The 20,666-nt window shown below is 30.2% G+C and overlaps 2 protein-coding genes across 8 annotated transcripts in view; one reads left to right on the top strand and one right to left on the bottom strand.

The window, feature by feature from the left end:
* Positions 1–20,666, top strand: part of CACNA2D3 (calcium voltage-gated channel auxiliary subunit alpha2delta 3) — a 390,026-nt gene that overhangs the window by 171,524 nt on the left and 197,836 nt on the right. The window lies entirely within an intron of this gene.
* On the bottom strand, positions 15,146–18,649 carry LOC147018125 (uncharacterized). Its single transcript, XM_085897485.1, has 3 exons — positions 17,485–18,649; positions 17,223–17,387; positions 15,146–17,125 (listed from the first exon to the last, which is right to left on the bottom strand). Exons 1-3 carry the CDS (start codon positions 17,575–17,577, stop codon positions 15,935–15,937), a joined length of 1,449 nt encoding a protein of 482 aa, XP_085753611.1. The 5' UTR covers positions 17,578–18,649; the 3' UTR covers positions 15,146–15,934.

Below are 20,666 nucleotides of genomic sequence, written 5' to 3'. Positions count from 1 at the left end.
TGGTGGTTGTTGTGAAGCGGCGTTGTGGTTGGTGGTTGTTGTGAAGCGGCGTTGTGGTTGGTGGTTGTTGTGTGATGGCTGTTGAGACGTGGTTGGTGGTGGTAGTAATGGCGGCTGGTCCAAAATAAAGATAGTAAAAGAAAAACGGCTATCCTGAAGAGTCGCAGCCCGACTGAATGACATTTATTCCCTCGAAACAACGGGTTTGGGCCTAACTACACATATACTTACAGAGATATCTCACCTAAGGGACCTGAATGGTGGTTTGTGAATTTCGTCAACCACAACAATATATATATGTATATATATATATATATATATATATATATATATATATATATATATATATATATATATATCGATATGTATATGTATATATCGATATGTATATGTATATATATATATATATGTATATAGATATGTATATATATGTATATAGATATGTATATATATGTATATAGATATGTATATATATATATATATATATATATATATATATATATATATATATATATATATATATAGATATGTATATATATATAGATATGTATATATATATAGATATGTATATATATATATATATATATATATAGATATGTATATATATATATATAGATATGTATATGTATGTATATATATATACATATGTATATGTATATATATATATATATATATATAGATATGTATATGTATATATATATATATATATATATATATAGATATGTATATATATATATATATATATATATATATATATATATAGATATGTATATAGATATGTATATATATATATGTATATATATATATATATATATAGATATGTATATATATATATATATATATATATATATATATATATATATATATATATATATATATATATATATATATATATATATATATATATATATATATATATATATATATATATATATATATATAGATATGTATATAGATATGTATATAGATATATATATATATATATATATATATATATATATATATATATATATATATATATATATATATATATATATGTATATAGATATGTATATATATATATATATATATATATATATATATATATATATATAGATATGTATATAGATATGTATATAGATATGTATATAGATATGTATATATATATAGATATGTATATAGATATGTATATATATATATAGATATGTATATATATATATATATATATAAGTAGGGTAAGAATACTGATTCTGGCTCACTTTTCCCCATGTAAATGAATGGGGGATTTTCAGCGATTTATATTTTTTTTCCCTAAAAATAAATCCCCTTTTATCCCAAGGTATATTTATTTGTCTCCCCTTTTAACTTGGAGGTTGAACCTCATTGAATTGAACACCTGGGGGTTGAACAGCTCACTCATTGAACCTATAAAGATTTGTTCATTCTCAAATTCCTTCAATAGTTTAATTTTCTTTGCACAATAATCCCCATCTAAAATATTGACAAACAAAACATTTGAATCTTTATATTTTTTAAGATACCCCATTTGTGCCATTACGAAATGATAAACTTCTCTTAATGCTCTCATCTGACCACCTCCTGAGCCACATATCATTTTGAGATTATAGTAAATTGTTTTTTCATTGTTCAATTGATAACCATCAAAGTTTTCAGTCCATTCAAGGATATTCATTTTTTCTTTACATCCTCTAACTTACTAGTTTTTAAATTAATTCGCTTATTTGTTTTATTTACCTTTGTTTTAGTTATTTTTTCAATAAGACTTATTTGATATTTTTCACATTCATTATGTTTTCCATTTATATACCAAGACTGAGATTTTCTCCACTCTTTAGTTTGATTAATACTTGGTTTAACCATTTATATATTGTGAAAAAACCACAAGTGTAGCCCTTAAAAAACCCTAACCCATCTTCCCATCGTTAAAACATAATCTATTTTATACACTCTATCATACAATATCCATATGGAACACAATCTATTCCATTATCTAAAATAAATCTCTTATCATCAAAGGCTCCTAATGCCTTTTTATTTACTTCTTCACTATATATGTCATGTTTATAACTTCTTATTGTATTCATTTTCCTATATTCTTCTTTCTTATTCATCAAACAATTATAATAATTTCTAAAAGTTATTGATTTCTTTATTACATATTTCTTTATTCCCTTTAACCTCTTATCAATCTGTTCACCATACTTATAAGCATATGCCTTTGCTCTCAATCCAATAAACTCACTCATTACTTTTCCACCCAACTCATCCTTAAACTTACCAATAACCTTTTCATTCTTTTTGGAAAATAACTCACTCTTCTTGCTGAAATTACTTGTATCATATACTCCAATATTTTTCTTCATATCTTCATAAACATCATCAGTTTTTATATCTAGGATAAAACTATCAGTATCCATATATAACAATGAAACATTTTCACCATACTCTTTCTTTAAGTCATTATACAAATAATCATACATCAATATCTTTGATAAATCAAGAACTGCTGTTCCAATATAAATTGGTTTATCCATTACAATACTTTCCTTTTTCATATGAATTGCAGAAAAGTTCTCTGAAAAAACCTCTTCTCTCTCAAAACTTGGTTTATTTATCAATCTCGAAGCTTCTTTCCAAGATGTTGCGAATCTAATGTTTTGCCTGTTTCTAACATTTTCCATAGTCTTTCCAAATACAGCATTATTCATTAATTTATAAAAGTCCCCTTCAAATTTTACTTTTGTATTTGCTCTCATATCTGTATTGAATTGAATATACTTTTTCACCCAAGGACTTTGTTTAAATTTTAAAACTCTATGAATTTTAGCTACTCTCAATCCTTCTCTCAAAAACTGTTTTAAGCTTCTCTGATGCAAAACATATCCCTCTTTATCATAGAATGTTGTTAATAACTTTTCTGTTGATTTACCTTTAATATTAAAACTTTTATGATAATCACTTAACCATTCTTTCTTTGGAGTTTCTTTCTCACATGCAAAAGGAAGATCTTTATGCTTATTATGAAGATCACTCGGGTACCTCAAATCAACTTCAAAATAATAACCTTCTTCTTCGTCATTCAATTCCTCTTGAGAAGAAATAACAATATTCATCAAAGCCTTTTCATAATCCTTTTCTTCCACCCACTCTAATTTACCATAAGGCAGAGATTGAGACATTGCCCATCCATACAAATTATTAGCATCAAAATACATCAAATAATTACTATCTTTTTCACTATCATAATTTGGAAGATATTTATTATTTGCTTTAGCATATCTTTTGAACATACTTGTGATATTCCACCTCTCTTGGACTTCTCAATCATCAAAAGCATATCCACATCACTGATTAAATCTATATCTTGTTTTGTCATTTTCAACATTGCACTCCAAGCTAAACCAGGAGCTGTGAAATAGTGGGCAGGATCTAATCCATAACAATTTTTATTATGACAGAGTGATCTAAAAGCTTCAAACACATCAGCTAACAATAAAACATCTGTTTTTAGATATAAATCGTGATATTCTCCAAGGTTCTTTATCTTAAATATTTTCCATATTTCTTGTGCGTGTTTATATTCCTTATCACTTATCTCTTCTTCATAAAGGTTATTATAGAAACTTTCTTTTGAAGGAAGTTGTGTTTCTTTAAATCTCATAAATGAATCCATATAATCATAAGGATAAATTCCCTTACTTGTAAGAATTTTCTCTTTACTTTGAATTTCATTCCTTGTTTGAATTTCCTCTCTCGTAAGAATTCCTTCTTTAATCAGAATTTCATCTTTAATCTGAATTTCCTCTTTAGTTCGAATTTTCTTTATAATTAGAATTTCATCTTCAGTTAGAATTTCCTCTTTACTTTGAATTCTCTCTTTAATCTGAATTTCCTCTTTAGTGAGAATTTCCTCTTTTGGAAAGAATGAATTAAGATTTGGAAAAGAGTCCGTGGAGCTTAGATTTGATGCGAGGTAGGCTAGTGGTGTTCCCATAAACTTGTAAGAATCTAAAAACCTAATACGAGTTATAGGTTTTGTGAATATCATTTTTGAAAATGAAATATACTTTTGACTTGTGTTTGTTATAGCAGAAATATTCCCTGGTGTTTTTGAAAGTTCATTTATAAATAGATGTGTATCATAGTTGGCGCTGTTGTGAAGAAAGACTGGAATAAAAGAAGGTAATTTATAATTAAGATTACAACAGGAATGAGCGGGACCTCTATATTTACCAGTAAGATGACAATGGTCTCTAACTTTAAACTCCTTAATTTCCCCTCACAAATATGACAGATATTGTTCATTCTAAATTCTAATTTTTCTTCTTTGGTTAATTTCATCGGTTCATTTGTTTCTTTCATTAATTTAGTGAGTCTTATACAATCCTTTTCTAATCGTTTTACAAACTCTTGTGAAGCATTTTTTCCACGATAATGTTCAAGTTTGTTATACTTTTCTCCAACAGATGATTTGATATAATAACAAAAACCACAAGGAATATGTTTTTGATATTTATTTGTATATGGTTCTTTTGGATTAGGAGAAGCAGTATTTATCTTTTTAAGGATACATTCAAAATCAGCGTATATCACAAATGGGTGCATGATAGATTTATTATAATCTTCAAAATAAATCTTTTCACCAGGTTTAGGCATTGTAATTACAGCTGATTTATGATTACTACAATATTTTGAATGTTGTTCTAATCGTTCTTTTGTATGAAATGAATTAAGACATCGCTTACAAGGATATATTTTGTTTGCTGTTCTGAATACCTGAGAAGAGATTAATCTTGATAAATTATTGATGTATGTGTAATGTGAATTCTTTCCAACACTAAAATATAAAAGGTCAATGTGTGTTTCTTCATTTTTATAGTTGTTTGAAATTTTTAATATTTGAATTTTGTTTGTATCCGTTAATCCATATACATTAATAGAAAGATTATTCTTTTTCTCAAATTTAGGAATATCTGTTAATGGCATTGGGAATTTAAAATCTTTAATGTCCAAGGTATTCTCATATTTCATATATTGTTTTACTCTTTCTGAATTACATTTTGGTGGATGTAAGTGAGCAAGAACAGACCAGAGAAAACATTTATTATCATTGTTCTTAATATTAACAACTGCCTTCTTTAGTTTTATTTCTTTTGGTAATTCAATATAAGAAGAAGCTTTAAGAGGGTTTGATTTTAGAATGTGTATATCTAAAAAGATGATTTTTTTAATATTGAATCCACTTCCTACCACTGTATTATCAACATCCTCCTCTTGTCTTGATAGTTCTTCATAAACCCCACTATTCAAAAAATCTTGAAATGATGTTATAAAATGAAGATCTGTTCTCATATAAGGAGTTTGTTCTTCATCTTGTCTTTTCATATTCATTTTCACTCCCATATAAAACTTTAAAGTTTTTATTTCTTTTAATGTCTTTTTAATAAATTTTTCAACATCGGGTTTCACTATTTCAATTGATTCAGCTATTGATGATGGACTGGGTTCTCCAAATTGAAAAATCCTTATTTTTATATGCCCTTTAAATGCCTCATCAGTGTTTTTAATATAATAGTCTCCCTTTACTTTAAACTCATTTTTCTTGTGTTTTTGTGATTGAAGATGTTGATTATAACTACTCTTCAAAACATCCTTTGAACAGATATCACAATGTTTTCTTTCCAACTCAAGAGGAGATATTTGATGAAATAGATTAAATGTGTGTTTGTTGGTTCGGAGGTGTTTTCTATAATGTTTATATTCGTGATTACAAACATCGCAGTACGTTGTATTCACCATATTTATAGAATAAAACTTTGCTTAAACTAAAATTTTCTTGATGAAAATTTCGTTTAATTTATAGGTGAATCTGTGCTTAAAAACATTTTATCCTCCAACTTTTTCACTTAATAAATACAATGTTTCAAGACACAAAAGACAAGTTTCAATCAATCTCTTCATCTGTTAAAGATACTGAGAAATATGTCAAGGATGTAAAATTGAACAAAGATAAATATAACAACTATTGGATAAAAACTATTATGGTAAATAATATGAGTTCTTCAATTTCCTTCAGTGGAAGGGCTTTTAGTATACCTGGTAGAACATCAATTAAAGTATCTCTAACAAAAGTTTCTCCTCTCCTTCTAGTAATATATTCAAAACTAGAAAAAGCAATGAAACAAGAAAAAGTATCAAAGAACAAAAACCTTATGGATGAAGCTTTAGAAAGAAAAGATAAGACCATCTGTAATATGCAAGGAGAAATTTGTATTTTTTTCAACAACCCTAAAGATGTAAATCTTGATGAAATAAAGGATGTTAATATATCAGGTGAAATGACATTTCGTTCAATAGTAGTTAACGATAATTTTAAAATTACCTTTAATATAAAAAATGTTGTCGTTGAATCTGATAATGAAAAAAAGTATATCGATATCGATGGTAATATACAACTGAAAGTATAGATGAATTTCAGTTTAAGTAAAGTTTTACTTTATAAATATGCTAGACTTTCCTGATTCTCCATATGACAAATTTGAGAATTGTCCTGCGTGTGAAAGACAGGGATTAAACACAGAGTCAAAAGCCTATAAACAATGTATATTCTGTGATTATCTTCTAATTAATGATAATAAAAAATATAAAAAGGAAAATAATTCTTTTAGATTTACACCAAAAATGAATTACTTTACAAGATTGATTAGAGAAATGAATGTAAAGTATGAGGATGATAACACACCTTTCCTTACAAGGGAAGAAACTGAACGTATAAGAGAAATGTTCAAAGGATTGTTGTTGTATATTATTCATGGATGTAATTTTCAGGGAAATATCAACACAAGATATTGTATAAATAAAATAATGGATTATCTTGAAATTAAACCTGAACTTAGGATAAAATATAGAGTTTCTAAAAAAGCTAATAATAAATTAAATAACCTGTTTTTCAAATATATAAATGAATGATTTTTTACCTATTTGGGAAAATAAGATAAAATTTAACAACCATAAAAATCTCCCAAATTCATTAAGATGTCTCATAGTTGGTTCAAGTGGATGTGGAAAAACCTGCTTACTTTTAAAAATGCTCCTCACTCCCAACTTTTTAGATTATGATAATTTAATAATTTTCACAAAGTCGAGTTTTCAACCAGAGTATCAACTACTCTCACAAGGTTTTAATGCTGGTCTTCAAAAAGAAGATATAATAGGTTTATTTAAACGTCAAAAAAACCTAAATGATTATAACATTGAAGATATAATTCAACTATTTTGTGATACACAGAGATGTAAAAAGAAATCAAATCTTATAACTTGTATTCTTAGTGATAATACGGATGATATACCGTCTCCCCAAGATTTGGATAAATCAAAAAAGAACCTCGTTATCTTTGATGATTGTGTTAATGAGAGAAACCAAACGGTAATGGACAGCTACTACACAAGAGGGAGACATTCTTCTTGTAATTGTATTTATCTTAGTCAATCATACTTTCAACTTCCTCGTCGTTCCATCAGAAACAATGCTAATACTTTTATTTTATTCAAGTTAAATTCAATAGATATCAATAATTTTTGGAGAGATAATTGTTCTACATTATGTAGTAAAAAGAAATTTGAGGATTATATGAAGCACACGACTGAAAAATATAAATATATTGTTGTGAAACAAGATGAGATATTAAGGGATATATTTTTTGTTTTATAAACAATTACATATATAAATGACAACTATTATTATAAATCTTGTGGGTAAATCTGCTTCTGGAAAAAACTTTCATAAATCAAGGTTCTTGTGTAGTACAAATGAGAATATTGTAAATTTACTTAAAAAACACCCCGTGATACGCATTGTATCAACAACAACTAGAGCAATAAGACCTGGAGAAGTAAAAGGTGAAGATTATCACTATATTTCAGTGGAGGAACATATGCGATTGAGGAATGAAGGACAAATATTTGAGGAGGTTTCTCTTGGTACAACAAAATATTCACATTGTAAGAGTGAGTTAAAGAAACTAAAATCTGGTGGTGTTGGGATATTAGAAACTAATCCAGAAGGAACGAGACAAATTATTAAATATCTGAGCGGAGTGAAGATTTTATCATTCGGTTTTGATGTTGATGAAGAAACTCAACACAAACCTATGAAAAGCAGAGATGCAAGGATTAGTGAAGAAGAAATTACAACTCGCATTAATGTTAATAAAGAATTTGATGAAATATTTAAAGAAAAGGATTTATTTGAACACATCTACTTGAATGATGAAGAAAAGGAAAATTTCCCTGTTGATCTTTACAATTCATTAAATGATATTTTACAATAAATAAATGGATACAAAAGAAAGAGCAAGAAGATTTAAGGAACATCAAGAGTTGGTTTCAAAAGTTGTAAAACAACAGGAAGACATAAAGAAGAAACGCAGACAGAAACTAACGGGCGAAGAAGCATTTGAAAAAAACAAGAGAAATTTTTTAAACCACTTTTAAAAACTTCCCAAGAAAAAATGAAAGATGTTTCCACAGTTCCCACAGTAGAATATACTCCTAGAAAGCTTCAAATGTTAAAAGATTTCAGTCAAATGACGGAGGAAGAATTAGAGCATTTAGGAGAATTAGAATATGATGATGAAGGTTTATTTCAACAACTGGAAGAGATTAATCAACCCCTGATTATATTGTGAATGCTGTTCAAAACAATGAATATTCAGCGGATTCAAAAACCAAAGCAGGACTCATTCCAACAGAACAACCAGCAATATTTCATCTTGTTAAAGAAAAGGTATTGATATTTAATGATGAATTAAGGTTCTTAAGTTCTGCTCAACCCCTGTTAAACTAACTCCGAGATTAATGTTTCTTCTCACAAAAGATGGAAGACAAGGTTCAACTGTGAGGGATGAATCAAAGTATATTGATAAACCATTGGATATGGAAAATAATGATGATAGAGTATATATTGATTTGCTGAACACTCTAAATTATAAGGTTATTCTTTCTGGTAAAAGTAGGAAGAATGAGAAGGAGAAACACATTATTCAGGCTTTAAGTATCCTTGGTTCAGGTATTAGTTTTCTTCCAAATGACCCATCGCAATTAGTTAATAGACTGTTATTGTTGTTCGGCAGTAAGAAGGCTGGAAATAACAATTGTTTTAATGAAGCATCAGCCATTTTAGATCAGTTGATGAACATGAAAATAATTAATAAATCTCAATATAAAGACATTTTATCTCATATTAAATAAGATGAGAAGCACAATCCTGAGTTTTAATTTCACAACAAGCGACCACACATCTTCATTCCCATACCCACTACAACTTGACACAACAAAAGAATATGAGGCATCTTTATTGTCCATGGAGACTTATAATACCTTATTTAATATAACCGAGAAAAATGACAAGTTTAGTTATAATCCGGGAAGTGGATACAAAAGCGATAACAGTCTCACCGGAGCATACGAGATTTCTCAAATATCTTCCGAAATTGCTCGTCTTATGAAAGAACAGGGTGATGAACCAAAAAATATTATTATAAACATTCAAAAACATACTTCAAAATCAACGATTAAAGTTAAAAATAACTACAAGGTTGATTTCACAATTGATAATTCATTTAGAGAGTTATTAGGTTTCTCCTCAAAAAAGATTGAAACTAATGGGACGTTTTACAGTGATAATGTCATTCAAATATCCTCAGGAATAAATTCGGTGTTAATTCACTGTGATTTGATTGATGGTGCTTATAATGATGGATTAAAAACAAATACAATATTTTCATTCAGCGCATACTCAACCCCAATTGGTTATAAATTCAATATGGAGCCTAAAAATTTGGTTTATCTACCTGTGTCAGGAAAAACCATACACAGAGTAAATTTTAGGATAACCGACCAAGATAATCGTGTGATCTCTTTTAATGGAGAAGTTATATCCATCAGAATTCACCTACGTGAAGTTTTTCAATAAATAAATACGATGGTTATTGTGAGGAAGCACGAGTTGGGAAAATATAAAATAATTACAGGGGATGGGATGTTCCTTTCCCGTACTACAAGGGTGAAGGTATGTATCTTGGTAGAGGATACTATAAACCTAAGAGACAAAGGGGTGTCGGACATCAATTTAGAGGAGATGGGATAATTGATACTCTCATGGGTATTGGTTCAACTATTCTTAAACATAAAGACCTAATTGGTTCAACTGCTTCTGCTGTGGGAAATGTAGCAGGTGCTGTAAAGAGTATAAAAGATGCTCAGAAAGAATCTCATAAATTACAAGCAATAAAAGAAATTAAGAAAGGTAAAACTCAGTTGTCCCCCAAGAACGACAGAAAATAATTCAAATACTTGGATCAGGGTTTCAAAAGTTTTAACATCTTTTTCCTAAATAAATACAAGTATGGAAGCAATTGATAGTATCTATGATTTGGATGATACTATTATTATCTCAAACTCCACTAAAAAGAAGATTACTTCAAGGTAAATGCAATAACTGGAACAGACTGGAATACAAATGGTACAAAAAGTTTTGAAATAAATAATCAACAAACCTATTTGAATCTCTCCGAAAGTTTCTTGTTGTGTAAATTTAAATTCACTAAGGCTGGGAATAACACAAACGCTACACTTGTAAATGATTTCTTCTGGAAAATGTTTGATAGTGTGCGATTGTATATTGGAACACAAGAAGTTGAAGCGGTTGATTATGTCTCTGCTGTATCTGAAATGATGAAATTTACACTCTATACATTCAGTGATAGAATGGGAAAGGGGTCTGTCGAAGGTTTTATTCCTGATATGTCAACGGGAACAAACACAGACCCTGGGTATACTCAAAGGAAAGGAATGTATAATGATGATACAAAAGCAGAAAATAGTTTTACTGTGGCAGTTCCTCTTAAAGGTATATTTGGATTTTGTGATTATGATAAAGTTCTGTATGGTCTTAAAATTAGATTTCAACTACAAAGGAATGATAATGAAAATAGATTGCTTTTTGGTGTTGGTAATGCTTTTGGTGATCAGAATAAATTTGTAATTGAGGAGATGAGTTGGTATATCAGTGAATATACTCCTAATCTTAAAACAGAAGAGATGTTGAATCGAAGACTTAACTCAAAAAACCACTCAGTGTATCATACCTCAAAAGAAGATGTCAACACGTTAAACTCAATCAAACTACTTACACGTGGAATTTGGGTGTTCTGGAAGGAAAGCCACGATATCTGTGGATGATTTTTAAAAAGCCAGATGGTGATACTGCGACTGATAAGAATAATGCATTGAGTGATAATGCTAAGGTGAAACAACTTCGCGTTTCTCTAGATGGAACATTTTATCCACGAGATAGATTGGAAATTAATTGGGAAAAAATGATTTTGCTGAAGCATACAAGTCTTACCAAAAGGTGTGTGAAAGTAATGGAAATAAAGAACCTATTTTGGATATGACAGCATTTAAAAGTTTGTATACAATCTATACGTTTGACCTGAGCGCTCAAAAAGAAACTATAAAGTCTAATCGAGTGGATACTTCCCTATACATTGAAAGAGGAGAGAGTGAAGAAGTTGATACATATTGTTTGCTTTTGGAAGAAACAGAATTGCAGATTAATACAGATAATGGTGTGATGATTAGTCTCACATAATTTTTTGTTAAATAAATGAGTGACAAAGTACCAACTGGGGTATATGTTAATCAAATCAATCTTCATAAACTATCATCTTGTGTTCAAAATCAAAAGCCTTGTATGATTAACGTTAATACAATTCAGAGAAAAGGAGCAGTAAGAATTGATGTTTTGCTCACAAGAGAACAGGTTAAAATCTTGAATGACACTGGCTCACTTAAAATTAAAATGACAAAACCAATGTTAAAAAATATTCAATAAGAGAGACGAGTGGAGGATTTCTCCCATTTCTAATTCCTTTATTTGCTGGTTTAAGTGCGGTTGGAGCATTGACGGGTGGTATTTCAACAGCGGTCAAAACTGCCAACGAAAGGAAGGCTCAACTCCAGGCTCAAAAAGAATTGGAAAGACATAACAAAGAGTTGGAGAAACAAATTAGTGGAAGTGGTGTAATTGTAGATTTTGCTGAAAAACTTGAAGGTCTGCCTGATAAAGCGAGATTGTTAGTTGGAGATATGCTTTCTTCTATAGCACAAGCAGGTGTAAAATTAACGAAAAGAGGTAATGGATTATATCTTTCTAATAAATAAATGAGCATTGATGAGTGGTTGAAAGAATTTGGAAAGAATACAACATCAAATTTACAACTTGCCAAATATTGTAAGAAATTAAAAATTCATAATGTGGTTATTTGTATGAGAGATGAATTAACAAATGTGTCGAAACATACAAAGAATATTATTATGAACTTAGAAGATAATGATGGGAACGGTTCTCATTGGGTTTGTATTTTTAATAGTCAAGACAAATATTATTTTGATAGTTTTGGTCTTCCACCACCTGTTGAAGTTATAAAATTCTTACAGAATGGTGTTTATCAAACATTTCAAGTCCAAGAATTAAATTCCAAGTGTTGTGGTCAATTATGTCTATATGTGTTATTTCAACTCAACAAAAATAAAAAATTTTATGATATTATTTTTAATCTAATATAAATGACTTATGTTGGTAAAGATGGTTCTATCTTTGGTGTATCTCAAGAACTGGATATTGATTTATCAAATTATTATACAAAGGCACAGGCTGAACGATATAAATATAATATAAACAAAAATATTAACATGAAAAATGCTTATAAATTAAAAAATTATCCAAGCCCGACTGACGCGAATGACTTGGTGAGATTAAGCGATTTATCACAATATATATACTTAAATAAAACGGCTGTGTATTCTAAAGATACAGAAGTGTTGATATTATCTCCAGGTCATACAGAATTCACAGTTCGAATTAAAATAAATTTTTATAAAGAAGGGCGTATCGTTTGTATGAGAATAGAACAATGGGGGTATGATATGAATGATTTAGGGTATAATTGGTCATTTAAAATTAACCTCGAAGACCTGGAACAATTAAATCAGTCTCGTAAGGAAGAATATTATCCACTTGGTATCGAGAATGAGTTTTGTGGAGCCACGATTAGTAAACAACAAATAAAAGAATTTAATAAGGGTAAATATAATAATGGTTTTGCCCTTGTTTATCTCATGAAAACAGAAAAAACAGGATTATATATAATAAGTAAGGAAATACAAAATGATTTAACTATGGGAAGATGGGGAGGTGTTTCGTGCCATAATATTATTCTAACATATATTTCTAATACATAAATGACAGCAAGAAGGCTTCAAGAAAATTATCATTTCTGTGTTCAAGCATACCTTCAAGAAAAGGGTATTCGGTATTTTAATAAATATGTTCTACAACATAAGAATGAGGTATTTTCAATAAAAGATTGGCATTATGCTGATGTTGATAAACCAACAACTTTAGATTTAATTAGAATGTTAAATAATGAAAAAATTATAAGGTTAAGAAAAGGTAAGGCTCTTTTAGAAATTCAAAAGAAATTTTATTGGTATCCTGTTGTAAAAAAATTATTTTGGATACAGGAATAACAAGAAATCCTGATGAATATATGTATAATATTCTATGGGGTGTAAACGATTCAAGTATAGTAAGGGATGAGGAAGGAGTTGAAGAAGAGAGGGAAGAGGAGGAAAAGGAGAAGGAGGAGAGAGAGAAGGAGGAAAGAGAGAATAGAGAGAGGGAGGAAAGAGAGAAGAGAGAGAGGGAGAAGAAAGAGAAGGAGGAAAAGGAGAAGAGAGAGAAGGAGGAAAGAGAGAAGAGAGAGAAGGAGGAAAAGGAGAAGAGAGAGAGGGAGGAAAGAGAGAGAATGAATAAATATCAAAATATGGAAACCAGTGAGATTCAAAAAGAATAGAGGTATTACAGAAAATAACTCAACCCACCGAGGAGGAAAACAAAGAATTGACAAGTCTATTTGCAATACTTTCGACAAGACTATTAGCATCGACAAGATATAGATTTTAATTCAAGTTTTTTCTTAAATAAATGGAGGAGAGAGTGAAGGCATTTCTAAGGATTCTTTATGTTTTAAAAATTAAGATTCAAATGTGCATGTTGGAAACTAAAAAGGTTTTTGCACTCTGCAGAAATTTTTCTCATAAATAAATGAGTTATTGTCTCAAATGTAAAAAGAAAACTAATACTAAAAATATTTCATATATTAAAAGTAAAAATAACAGGGTTATACAAAAAGGTATATGTTTGGTGTGTGGTTCAAAAAAAAATCAATTTATCTCCAAACACAAACTCGGAGGAGATATACAAAAGTTTTTATCAGGAAGTAAATTTACAACTACTGGAATACCAGGGGAATTACATCTTCCAGGTTATTCTTTCTGTGGTCCAGGCACAAACTTAGATAAAAGATTAGATGAGGCAGACAATCCTAAATCCTGGAGTAAACCAATCAATAGAGTTGATGAAGTGTGCATGAGACACGATATTGATTATGGGAATACCACAACGTTGGAAGAAAAGCATGAAGCCGATAGAGAAATGTTATATAATTTGTCTCTGATACAAAATCCAACCTTGAGAGAAAAAGTTGATAGGTTCATCGTGAAGAAGATGATTAGTGCTAAATTGAAACTTGGACTTGGAAATTCAAAAACTTATAGGCTCTAATGATGCCATTAAGACTGAAGAGCAATTAGCTGATGAATTACATAAACCAATATTCACAAAGTTTCAGAGAAGGAAAGTTTATTCCAAGGAAGTTGATTATATCTGGTCTGCTGATTTGATTGAACTCAATAATGATAAGGGGTACAAGTATGCTTTAACCGTTATTGATTTGAGGAGTAGATATGCGTGGGTTGTCCCTTTAAAAAACAAAACAGGTAATACTCTTATGTTAGCTTTTCAACAGATATTTAATAAAAGTAAGAGAAAACCTAAGAAATTGTGGACTGATGAGGGTAGAGAGTTTTATAACAAGACATTTATGAATTTTCTAAAAAATAACAGTATTACATTATACAGTACCTTTAATGAAGGGAAGGCAGTTGTTGTTGAACGTTTTAATCGTACCTTAAAAGAGAGACTATATAAAAAATTCACACAACTCGGTTCACAACAATGGTTATCTTTTATTCAGGATATTGTGGATAAGTATAATGACACGATTCACACGTCAACGAATATGAAGCCATCAGAAACATTTACAAAATTAAAATATGAAAAAGAGATTAATGTCAGAAAACCTAAGTTCAAAGTTGGTGATATCGTAAGAATATATAGGTGGAAATCTCATTTTGAAAAGGGTTTTACTGAACGATGGACGAAAGAACTTTTAAAATTGTTGATGTAATAGATACAGTTCCTTGGACTTATAAAATATATGATTTGGAAGGGGAAGAGATTTTAGGTTCATTTTATTCACAGGAATTACAAAAGACAAAACTAAGCAGATAATACACCTTTGTGGACACTAGAGGGACAAGTATATAATGTGTGTCAAGGGGGACGTTCTTAGATCTGTGAACCCCAAACACAGAATCCTCAACTGAATAGTCAAGGCTTAACTTTTGTTTGTGTGTGTGTGTGTAATGGGAGCAATAGGTTGGCGCTTCACTCCCTCCTACTATACACCGTTGTGGACACTCGAGGGCCAAGTCCGAGGTGTATAACAGTATATAATGTGTGTCAAGGGGGACGTTCTTAGATCTGTGAACCCCAAACACAGAATCCTCAACTGAATAGTCAAGGCTTAACTTTTGTTTGTTGATGTGTATGTGTGTGTGTGTCCCAACCCTCACATTCAAAATCTCAACCACAACCCTCACATTCAAAATCTCAACCCCAACTCAATCCTCGCCCAACACAATGTCTTTTTCAAAATGAGATTTCCACCTATATATATATATATTTTTACGTTTTTTTTTTCTTCCAATTCTGTCTTTTAAGGCTTTCAGGTTTGATGACGTAGAAAGGGGGAGTAAGCCTGCACTTTCTTCCCAGAACTTTCTTGATCTTGCTCCCATCAAGCACCATCCGACAAAGAACTACATCGATAGGTTTAGATCCCAAAGAGTGATAACAACTCCAAAAGTCTCCAAAATATAAATAAATAAAATAATAATAATAATAAATAAATAAATAAATAAATAAAAGCCCCCAAAAAAGTTTCAAGTGTCCAACATAAACCCAACTTTCCAAGTCTTCAAGGTATAACCACATTCCCGTTGAGTTTCCAAGATATGTATCACATTGTGAGTTATCAATCCAGAACCCACATTTCAAGTATTCAAAGTAAAACCAACTTACAAAGTCTCTTAAGGATAACTCATTTACTGATTTTTTCAAAATTTGTGAGTCTCCAAGGTAGGCCCCATATTTAGAACCATCTTGGCAGAACCCTTTTCCTGAGTCTCCAAGGTAGTTATTTAAACCATCAAGGCAGAACTCATTTACTGATTTTTTCAAAATTTGTGAGTCTCCAAGGTAGGCCCCATATTTAGAACCATCTTGGCAGAACCCTTTTCCTGAGTCTCCAAGGTAGTTATTTAAACCATCAAGGCAGAACTCATTTACTGATTTTTTCAAAATTTGTGAGTCTCCAAGGTAGGCCCCATATTTAGAACCATCTTGGCAGAACCCTTTTCCTGAGTCTCCAAGGTAGTTATTTAAACCATCAAGGCAGAACTCATTTACTGATTTTTTCAAAATTTGTGAGTCTCCAAGGTAGGCCCCATATTTAGAACCATCTTGGCAGAACCCTTTTCCTGAGTCTCCAAGGTAGTTATTTAAACCATCAAGGCAGAACTCATTTACTGATTTTTTCAAAATTTGTGAGTCTCCAAGGTAAAACTTGTATTCTGGCTCATCAAGGTATAACTTGTTCAGTGGGTATTGTCTTGATAACTCACAATGAGTACTATTGCTGTAAAACTCTTTTTCAGGATTTTGCTGATCTCCAAGGTATAACTCTTTGGTTGGGTCATCAAGGACAAACTCGTTCTGTGGGTCTTGGTCGCTCATAAGGTCTTCAACCAAGCCAACAATTTCGCCCCAAGTTGTAGCAAAAGCAGTATTTTCATTTCGTATTTCAGACACAATTTCCTGTGAGAGAAAATAATAATGTATTAATTAAGTTATTTAATTATTAAATGAGTATGCTTCAATCAAAGTTTGAAAATAGGAAAATAAAAAATCTTACCTCAATAGATAAGAGGTTTGAATCCAGTTCATCAACTTGAAGGTTTAGTTCCATAGAAGACAGAGAGTTCCAAGGAACACCAAAGTCATCCCACTCAAGGTCTTCAACCAAGCCAACAATTTCCCCCCAAGTTGTAGCAAAAGCAGTATTTTCAGATACAATTTCCTGTGAGAGAAAATAATAATGTATTAATTAAGTTATTTAATTATTAAATGAGTATGCTTCAATCAAAGTTTGAAAATAGGAAAATAAAAAATCTTACCTCAATAGATAAGAGGTTTGAATCCAGTTCATCAACTTGAAGGTTTAGTTCCATAGAAGACAGAGAGTTTGAGACAAGCACACAGAACACCATTGCCAGCAAGAACAAATGTTTAAAATGGAGCCTGGGTTTGAAGCTTTTATAGAGAAAGACTGGTGGGTGTGGTTTCCTTTGGAAATTCCCTGGGCAAGCCTAGGCAAGCCTTCATTGGGAAATTTTTCAAAACCATAACATCCTGTAATTTTCTAGTGATTTCTTTGTGAGTCAGAGATGAACTGGAAATGATGTAAGAGTGGGCGGGGCTTAGCAAAAGTAGGCGGAGCTTAGGAAAAGTGGGCGTGGCTTAGAAAAAATACCTTACGAAAAGTGGGCGGAGCTTAGCAAAAGTGGGCGGGGCTTAGGAAAAGTGGGCGGGGCTTAGAAAAAATACCTCATGAAAAGTGGGCGGAGCTTAGCAAAAGTGGGCGGGGCTTAGGAAAAGTGGGCGTGGCTTAGAAAAAATACCTTATGAAAAGTGGGCGGAGCTTAGCAAAAGTGGGTGGGGCTTAGGAAAAGTGGGCGTGGCTTAGAAAAAATACCTTATGAAAAGTGGGCGGAGCTTAGCAAAAGTGGGCGGAGCTTAGGAAAAGTGGGCGTGGCTTAGAAAAAATACCTTATGAAAAGTGGGCGGAGCTTAGCAAAAGTGGGCGGAGCTTAGGAAAAGTGGGCGTGGCTTAGAAAAATTACCTTATGAAAAGTGGGCGGAGCTTAGCAAAAGTGGGCGGGGCTTAGCAAAAGTGGGCGGGGCTTAACAAAAAATAACCTGTGGCTCAGGAGGTGGTCAAACAAGAGCATTAAGAGAAGTTTATCATTTCGTAATGGCACAAATGGGGTATCTTAAAAAATATAAAGATTCAAATGTTTTGTTTGTCAATATTTTAGATGGGGATTATTGTGCAAAGAAAATTAAACTATTGAAGGAATTTGAGAATGAACAAATCTTTATAGGTTCAATGAGTGAGCTGTTCAACCCCCAGGTGTTCAATTCAATGAGGTTCAACCTCCAAGTTAAAAGGGGAGACAAATAAATATACCTTGGGATAAAAAGGGGATTTATTTTTAGGGAAAAAAAATATAAATCGCTGAAAATCCCCCATTCATTTACATGGGGAAAAGTGAGCCAGAATCAGTATTCTTACCCTACTTATATATGTATATATATAGGTATGTATATATATATATGTATGTATATATATATATGTATATATATATATATATATATATATATATATATATATATATATATATATATGTATATGTATATATATATATATATATGTATATATATATATATATATATGTATATATATATATATATGTATATGTATATATATATATATATGTATATATATATATATATATGTATATATATATATATACATACCTATATATACATATCTATATATATATATATATATATACATATCTATATACATATCTATATATATATACATATCTATATACATATCTATATATATATACATATCTATATACATATCTATATATATATGTATATATATATAGATATGTATATATATATAGATATGTATATGTATATATATATAGATATGTATATGTATATATATGTATATATATATATATATATGTATATATATATATATATATATATATATATATATATAGATATGTATATATATATAGATATGTATATATATATATATATATATATATATATATATATATATATATATATATATATATATGTATATATATAGATATGTGTATATATATAGATATGTATATATATATAGATATGTATATATATATAGATATGTATATATATATAGATATGTATATATATATATAGATATGTATATATATATATATATATATATATATATATATATATATATATATATATATATATATAGATAGATATGTATGTATATATATATATAGATATGTATAGATAGATATGTATGTATATATATATATATAGATATGTATATATATATATAGATATGTATATATATGTATATATATATATATATATATATATATATATATATATATATATATATATATATATATATATAGATATGTATATACACCCTTTGTTCCATTTGAACCTTTTATCTGACATTCATCAGGCACACACTTGCTCAACAATCTTAAGACAAAGTTCAATATTTGTCCTCATTAATTTCTGATGAGGGAATTTGCTCCTGCATTTCTGTTGTTTGCAGAATCCATATGAAATGATCATTGATTTCAATGTTGCACAATAAATGTCATCTTTATGGTCATTATTGTTTGTTGTGCTGATGTATATCTTACAATGTGTGAACATTGGATTATGTATTACAATACCGCTCTGGTTGGCTATATAGGCCAACATCTGAGCTGGAACCCATTATCCCTGAGAGGAGTAAGTCTGCATGACGTGACTGGATTCTAATTGAGGTGGAAATGTTCCAAGTGCTTTTATGCTTTAATGGATAACAGTAGGGATTAAAACGATATTGGCAAAGTGAATAGCTTGTTCTGTCTTGGGATTGTTGCAGAAGAATATCTCAGCTTAAGCACCCGTGGTTTAGCTTTCGGCTTAAGCTCTGTTTGGTAGTAGTGCAGTCAACTGGGCCCAAATCAAGGGCCTCCATTGATATCGATATCCAAACTGATGTCCATTGATGTCCAAACTGAAAGGAAGTTTGGGCTGGTAAGAGACCTTCTGCATCTGCAAAAATGAATGATCTGATGCTGACGCAAGCCCCTACTATGTGCAATGGAGTTTCCGTATTTATACATTTAATTAATTAAGTGATTCTATTCGTTAATGAACCAGTCTTGTCCACGTTAATTTTTCTCTACCGAAGGCTACTTATGCAGAGATTCTGTAAAATTGTGATGCGCCAAACATTCTTTTTCAACCTATTAAGTTATTGTATTACTAGTTTTAGATTAATCAAGCCTCTGAGTTATTTCCATCTGGTAAAAATGTTTTCATCTATCATAAAGTAATTAAATGAAAAGTGAAGGCCATTTCACCCATCATGCCCATGCCATGTCCACATACCACCAATACCAAGTAATGCGGGTAGTGTGCCAGCTATCCCAAAGCAGGAAGTTCATCTCAGAACTGGCACACACATTGACCTATTCTTTTCAAAATGACATGTTGG

Source organism: Eptatretus burgeri, chromosome 10 (assembly GCF_056783735.1).
Source record: "Eptatretus burgeri isolate ZD-2024b chromosome 10, Ebu_testis_v1, whole genome shotgun sequence".
Lineage (NCBI taxonomy): Eukaryota > Metazoa > Chordata > Myxini > Myxiniformes > Myxinidae > Eptatretus > Eptatretus burgeri.
This window is presented reverse-complemented; position numbering and strand designations above follow the sequence as displayed.